We start from the raw sequence: 7,500 nt of genomic DNA, 5'->3' as shown, positions 1-7,500 counted from the left end.
ACGTAACGCACTGGGTCTCGTCTGTTGGGTTCACGATCTGTTGGAAGAAAAGAAAAGGAAGAGAGGGAGAAAGAGAGAGAGAGAGAGAGAGAGAGAGAGAGAGAGAGAGAGAGAGAGAGAGAGAGAGGAAGGGAAGACGAAAAGGTTATTTTGATTAATTGTTGTGGTTTTATTATATATATATATATATATATATATATATATATATATATATATATATATATATATATATATATATATATATATATATTTGGGTGGGGGGATGGGGGGTAGATTATTTGGTTTTATTTTGCTGAAAGAATGTTATTTTTAGTGAATTGCATGTTTTTTTTTGCTGAAAAAAAGCTGGTTTGGTGATTATGTGTTTGTGTTATTGGATTTTCATATTTATTGGTTACATACATTTCATTTGAACTGAAAGGTTATTTTGATAAATTATGTTCTTTTATAAGACTGAAAAAAAAGTTATTTAGGCAACATATATCCTTTTGTTCTATCATAAAAAAATATTTGATAAGCTCCATGTTCTTATTTCATTTCATCTTAAACACTAAAACAGTTATCCTAACCAAACATATTTTTTCATGATATATATCTTTTAAATTATTGAATGAAAAGGCGTCTATTGTTATTTTTTTTTCTTACTATATATTGGCTAGTTAATCATCTGTCTATCTATTTATCTATCATTTAGTCGTAGTTATTTTCTTTACGTTTTTTTTCCTACATAAATCTAATAATCTAAGAATCTAAGAATCTTTCTAGATATTAAAAAGAGGGATAGCAGACGAGGAAGAAGAAACAGAAGCAAATCAAGAAGAAAGAAAGAGAAGAAGAAAAAAAAGAAGAAGAAAAAGACGAAGAAAAACAAAAAGAAGAAAGGGATGAAGAAGAAGAAGAAGAAGAAGAGAAAGACGAAGAAGAAAATGAAGAAACAGAAGAAAAAGGGCGATGAAAGAGATGAATAATAATAATAATAATGATAATAAAGGAAATAAACCTCCCCAACCGAACCCCAAAGCACTGCAAGGAGAGCATTGCAAAGACGAGCGGAAAAAAAACCAAACACTCCGTTGCATAAATGTTGCATCATATACGCTTGCAATTATGACGGGAAATTGGGACAGCCTTTGAGAGCCTCTTCCCCAGGAATTCGTCTTCAAAGAGAGCTGTTGCTCGAAGGGACAGACAGACGAAGAGGCGAAGGGAACAGCCTCGTTAATGGGTTTTGTTCCCCCCATTAGACGCCCCCTTTGCTCGAGGCATGATTTTCAATTCTATCTTATTTATCTGTTTATCTTTTTTTTTTTTTTTTTTTTTTTTTTTTTTTTTTTTTTTTAGGGTTTTGGGTGTCTGAGCTCCGTGCCTTTTAAGTTATTTTGTGTTTATCATTAATGCTTTCTTTCTCGAGGGGGAAATCTGACTGTGAGAAGGAGTTTATTATTTTTTTTTTAAATTGTTTTTTTGGGGGGGAGGGTTTTGAACGTCGTGTTTTGGAAGTTATTAAGTGTTTATTTTATGTTTTTGTGTGTTTATTAATCATGGGTTCGATTTCCTCATCAAATGCCTTCTTTGATCGAGAAGAAAATCGGACTGTGAGAATTTTTTTTTCTTTAATTGGGCTTTTTGGCTGAACTTCGTGCTTTTAAAGTTGTTGTTTTTAATGGGTTTTAATGGGTAAGGGATTAATGGGTATTTATCCCCCCTTAGACGCCTTGTTTGATAGAAGGGAAAATCTGACCGTAATTTTTTTTTTTTTTTTTTTTGGGGGGGGGTTGGTTATTTGAAATTCGTGCCTTTTAAGTTATTTTTTGTTTGTCTTATGTTTATTGTTTTATATACATGTGTACGTACATTTATACGCCCGGATATACACATGCGTCAATGGTTTTTTTTCCCCATTAGACGCCTTCATTATTCGAGGGGATATATATATTTTTTTTTGAATGGGGGTTTTGGGTGTCTTAATTTCGTGCCTTTTAAAAAACTATTTTATTTTATGATTTTGTACGTTCATCATTAATGGGTTTTATGCCCCAATTAAATGAATTCTTTGATCGAGGGAAAAATTTGACTGTGGGATTTTTTTTTTTTTTGAGATGGGGGGGGGGTGCTGTTTGAAATTCGTGCCTTATGAATGATTTTTTTTTGTTTATCTAATGCTTATTATTTTGCATGTTTATTAATCATGGGTTCGATTCCCTCACTAGACGCTTTTTTTGATCGAGGGGAAAGTTTGACCGATAATTTTTTTTTTCATTGTGCTTTTTTTCTTGATTTGTGCTTTTTGGTTGAACTTCGTGTTTTTTTTTCTTATTCTTTTTTTTATGTTTATAGTTAATGGGTTTTATTCCCACCGGTTTTTCGAAGGGATTTTTTTATTATTATTATTATTATTATTTTTTTTTTTATTGGGGTTTTGGGTGTTTGGAATCCGTGCCTTTTAAAAGCTAATTGTGTTTATTTAGTGTTTATTGTTTATTTATGTTTATTATTCAGGAGTTTGATTCCTGCGAGATATTAAGTCTTAAATCAAAGGAGAATTTTGCTTCGTTTTTTTTTTTTAAGTTTTATCTATTAATCTAATTATCATTTATTCATTCATTTATCTATCTATTTATTAATTCATTATCTGTTTATATATGTTTATCTATCTTATACATTTATTTTTTTTTCTCTTAAAATTTATTATTAATATTTTTTTTTTTTTATATAAACGTGTCTGGTGTTTAGGATTTTGTGTCTTTGAGCGTCATTTGTTTTTTCTTTATCTCTATTATTATCATTATTTTCCCTTATTTCTTTTGCTTCATTAACTCTTGTCTTCCTCTTCCTTTCCTTTTTTCTTTTTCTTTTGCTTTTTCTTCTTTTTTTTTGTTTTTTTTATTATCATTTTCCCCCGATATCTGTTTTTCGTTTTCTACCCCCCCCATCTCTTTTTATACCTTTCTCTTTCTCTCCTTCTCTCTTGTTCCCTTGCTTCCTCCTTCCTTCTGCTAACTTACTGTTTCTCTTCCTCTCACTTATCCTTCCTTTCCTATCTCCTCCTTTACAAATATTATATCTTCCTCCTTTAAATGATTCATATTATTGTCTCTATCTTCTTTTCCTCTTCTCCCCTTCTTTCTTTCTGTTTATCCATTTATCCTTCTTCTATATCTTTCACTTTTCTTCTCGTTTTTGCTTTTCCCTTCTTTCTTTTAATCCTCCCTCCGCCTTTATCAGATTATCGTCTCTCCATCATCCTCTCTTATCCCTCTATCCTCTTACCGTCTCTCTATCCTCTTTCTTCCTTACCTTTCCTCTTCCAATCCTCTTCTCCCCGTATTTTCGCATCCTCCTTTATTTATTTATTTTCTCTCTCTCATCTTCCATCCTCTTCCTTTCTCTCTCTCTCTCCTCTCTCTCTCTCTCTCTCTCTCTCTCTCTCTTTCTTCATCTCACTCTGTGTTTGTCTCACTCTTTCTCCTCCTGCCATTATCCCCTCTTCCTTGCACCTCCCTTTCTATCTTTTCTCCCTTCCTTCTACTCTTTTTGGTGTTTATCTCTCTCCCTCTTTCCTCTCTCCCTTCACCCACCCCCCTTTTTCCATCCATTCCTTCTCCCTTTCTTTATCCTTTTCCTTTTCCCTTCTCTTATTATTCTTTTCACTGATTCTCTTCCCTCCTTCTCCCTGTCTTCCTTTCCTTCTTCCCATCCTTTTCCCCTCTTCTCTCTTTCTCGCGTGGCCTTCACATCTCCCTTTCCTTCTTACCATTCCTCTCCTTCTCTCTTCCATCCTCTTCCTTCTCTTTCCCCCTCAATTCTCTATCTTCTATGGTCTTCACATCCCTTCTTTTCTCTTCTTCCCCCCCCCCTCTCTCTCTTTCTTTCTCTCTCTCTCTCTCTCTCTCTCTCTCTCACGTCCACTCCATCCCTCCCCCTCCTCTCTCTCTTCTTTTCTCCCCTCCCTCTCTCCTACGTCCACCACATTCCATTCCCCTCTCTCTCTCTCTATTTTCCCTCTCTTTCCCCTCTCCCTCTCTCATCATCCCTCTTTCCCCCTCTATCTCCCTCTCCCCCCTCTCTCTCTCTCCCTCTTTCCCCTTCTCTCCTACTCTCCCTCCCTTCCTCCCTCTCTCTCTCCTTCTTTCCCCTTCTCTCCTACTCTCCCTAACTCTCCCCCCCTCTCTCTCCCTCTCTCCCCTCGCCCCGTAATAGGGGACTTTAATTACTCCTTCTAAGAGCTGTTGGCGAGGAGAGGATGGGCAAGAGGCTGGTATCTCTTAGGTAAGTGAAGCTCTAAGGTAAGTGATCTCTTAGGTAAGTAAGGCTCTTCGGTCTGTAAAAGAGGCAGTTCCTCTTGTCTTAATTCTGTGGGGAAGGGTAGGGGGGGGGAGGTGGTGGGTTGGGGTGGGTGGGGGGTGGGGGGGTAGGGGTAGGAGGGAAGAGAATGGGGAGAGGGGGGTAGGGGGAGAAGGAATGGAGGAGAGGGTAGGGGAGAGGGGAGGGGGGAAAGGGGAATGTGGGTTGGGGAAAGGGGAAGGGGAAGGGGAGGGAAGGAGGAAGGGGGAGAGGGGAATGAAGCTAGGGTAGATGGATGGGGAGGTAAGCGTAGGGGTAAGAGGAAGGGGATAGGGGGAGTGGGGGAGGGGGGAGTAGGGAAGAAAAGGGCTGAGGATGGGGAAGGAGTTGGGGAAGGGGTAAGGGGAGGGATAGGGGGTAGGGGAGAAGAAAGGGGAAAGTAGATAAAGCGAAGGTCACACGAGTCTATTCTGTCCTAGGATCCCCAGATAGGATCGCCGAAGTCAGGTCCGCTACAGGGAGGGATTGGTCACACTGCATTCCGTGTCCCTTCGGACACTAATATGATATGGCTTGCTGCTTCACACCATTACTAAAGTAAGATTTTACCTATATTTAAGATTTACCTATATTTTAGATTAGGAATGTGAGGTAAATATAACAGGATCAGGAAAAGTGAAATATGCATATTTGTGGAGAGTTGATGTGCGTAGCTCGGGTATTCATTGTTTATTTCATCCATTAATGCTCTTTTCACATTCCTGCTTTTATAATCCATATGATTAGTTTTCCACAACGGCTCTTTGACTCTCACTTTATCCAACAAAGCGTAAATAACTTCCGAAGAGAGCTCCATGCTTTTGACGTGTCGAAGTGGGTTGATGTTTATGTTCGTTAGTCAAATGAATGTTTATCTGAATTATCTATAAACGTTTAATGAGACATCGTTGTTCGATGCAATATATCTGTGTCTAATAATAAAGTTTGTTTTATCATGATATATAATAATTTTTAAAAGATTCTAAGTAATGAGTTTACCAGTGATTTTATTATAGTTTTTTGTTTCGGCAATATATTTCAGCTCTAGGCAGGGATGAAATACCGACAGAGCGTGTTCGCGCTGCGGAGGGAGTTTCATCTCGGATCCGTTTACAGCAAGGGCAGCAATCCAGCTCTGTAAAGGGATCCCTGGGCAGAATAGATTAATGTGACCGGCCCTTAAGAGGAGGGGGAATGGGGAAGGGGGGGAAGGGGAAAGGAAAGACGTAAACAGACGGGGACGAGAAGTAGGGGTTTTGGCGACGGAAGTTTGGTGGTTAATGGGGAAGAGGCAAGGGAAGGGAATAAAAGAGCCAGGGGTTGGGAAAAGGGGTTAGGGTAAGGCGAGGGGAAAAAAGGAGACGGTAAGGGATGGGTAAGTTAGAGGAAGGAGAAGGGAGGGAAAGGGTGGGGTCAAGGGAAGGCCAAAAAAAGTTGAAGGAGGGGGGAGGGAGAGAGGGAAGAGGAAGGGGGGGTTAAGGGAACATGTGCTGGGGGGGGGGGGGAGGGAGCGAAGGAGTACTCAATAGAAAAAGGCGTATGGGGGAAGGGGGAAGAGGGAGGGAGGGAGGAAGTACTCAATGGGAAATGGAGTAAAAGGGGGGGAGAAGAGGGGGGAGGGAGCACTCAATGGGAAAATTGGTATGGGGGGGAGGGGAGGGAGGGAGGGAGGGAGGGAGTACACAATGGAAATAAAAGCGTATGGGTTTAGAGGAGAAAACGCTAAAATCACCAAGAAATGAGCGGGATTCAAAATGGAGCGAGCGGTCGGTTGGCGCGATTGAGCCTCTTCGTCTAGAGCGTATTCACATTTCATTCAGGGGCAAGTAGGGGTAAAAAGGGAATAGGGAAAAGAGAATAAGCTCAGTGGAAAATAAGGAGGAGACAGAAAGAGGGAAAAGAGAACAAAATAGAGAGCATAGGGCCAAAATTATCGGTTCCATAGGTAGGTCTCGAGTGCGAAGCTACCAGTTGGCGCGGCGGCTCGATGGCAGGCTCTTCGTCTAAAGCGTATTCAGATTCAATGGCAGTCATCAGCGTTAGTAGCGTAACCGACCGGAGTACATTCAGTATCCAATTTCTCTCTCTTGGCAGCCTTGAGGAGAGGTGGAGGAGGAAGGAGGGAGGAAGAGAGAGAGAGAGAGAGAGAGAGAGAGAGAGAGAGAAGAGAGAGAGAGAGAGAGAGAGGGAGGGAGGGAGAGAGAGAGAGAGAGAGAGAGAGAGAGGGAGGGAGGGAGGAAAGGAGAGGGAGCAAGAGAGGGAGAGGAAGAGAGAGAGCGAAAAAGATAGAGATAGATAGATAGATAGATAGATAGTGATAAATAGATAGATAGCTAGATAGATAAATAGAGAGATGGAATAAATGGTAAAGATGGACGGGTGAACAGATAACCAAACAAATAGACAAACAGAATAAAAGAACAAACAGCAAGACAGCGAGGGCGTCGCACCTCCCTCGAGCGCCAGGTGCCCCGACGGCCTGGCCCTCGCCCTGGCCCTCGCCCTGGCCCTGGCCCTGGCCCTCGCCCTGGCTCTCGCCCTGGCCCTCGCCCTGGCCCTGGCCCTGGCCCTCCCGCAAGGCCTCACCTGGTACGTGGAGCAGTTGAAGCAGTGCCAGCAGCAGGACTCGCCCTCCACGTACTTCATGGCCTGCCCCTTCAGGCACGGCAGCGAACACACGCTCGAGGGCGGCTTCGGGTCGTCCAGCTTGAAGTGCACCTCTGGGGGGGGGAGGGGGAGGGGGGCAAGGGGGAGGGGTCAGATTGGCTACGTACTGATACACAGACGCATACAAACGCAGCCGCGCGCGCACGTACACAAGCGCACACGCATGGGCACACGAATCATGAGCAAAGACATATTCCAACATGCACATCCTCGCCTACATACATTAACACATAGACATCATATAACAAAATACTGCACATACATATACGTAGGCATAAATACTCTCTCTCTCTCTCTCTCTCTCTCTCTCTCTCTCTCTCTCTCTCTCTCTCTCTATATATATAGATAATAAATATATATATATATAATATAATATATATATATATTAAATATATATATATATATATATAAATATATATATGATATAATATATAATTATATATATATAATATAATATATATATATATATAATATATATATCAACAAAAAACACACACAACAACACAACAC

The 7,500-nt window shown here is 40.9% G+C and overlaps 1 protein-coding gene across 1 annotated transcript in view; it reads right to left on the bottom strand.

The window, feature by feature from the left end:
* LOC119583379 (metabotropic glutamate receptor 4-like) overlaps positions 1 to 7,500 on the bottom strand; it is a gene marked incomplete at its 5' end in the record, with an annotated part of 59,632 nt that overhangs the window by 16,629 nt on the left and 35,503 nt on the right. The window contains 3 exon segments of the mRNA XM_037931850.1: positions 1 to 37; positions 6,910 to 7,043; positions 7,152 to 7,204. The exon segment at positions 1 to 37 is cut by the window's left edge and continues 56 nt beyond it. Of these exon segments, the coding sequence (XP_037787778.1) occupies positions 1 to 37; positions 6,910 to 7,043; positions 7,152 to 7,204 (224 nt within the window).

Source organism: Penaeus monodon, chromosome 17, assembly GCF_015228065.2.
Source record: "Penaeus monodon isolate SGIC_2016 chromosome 17, NSTDA_Pmon_1, whole genome shotgun sequence".
In the NCBI taxonomy this organism is placed as follows: domain Eukaryota; kingdom Metazoa; phylum Arthropoda; class Malacostraca; order Decapoda; family Penaeidae; genus Penaeus; species Penaeus monodon.
This window is presented reverse-complemented; position numbering and strand designations above follow the sequence as displayed.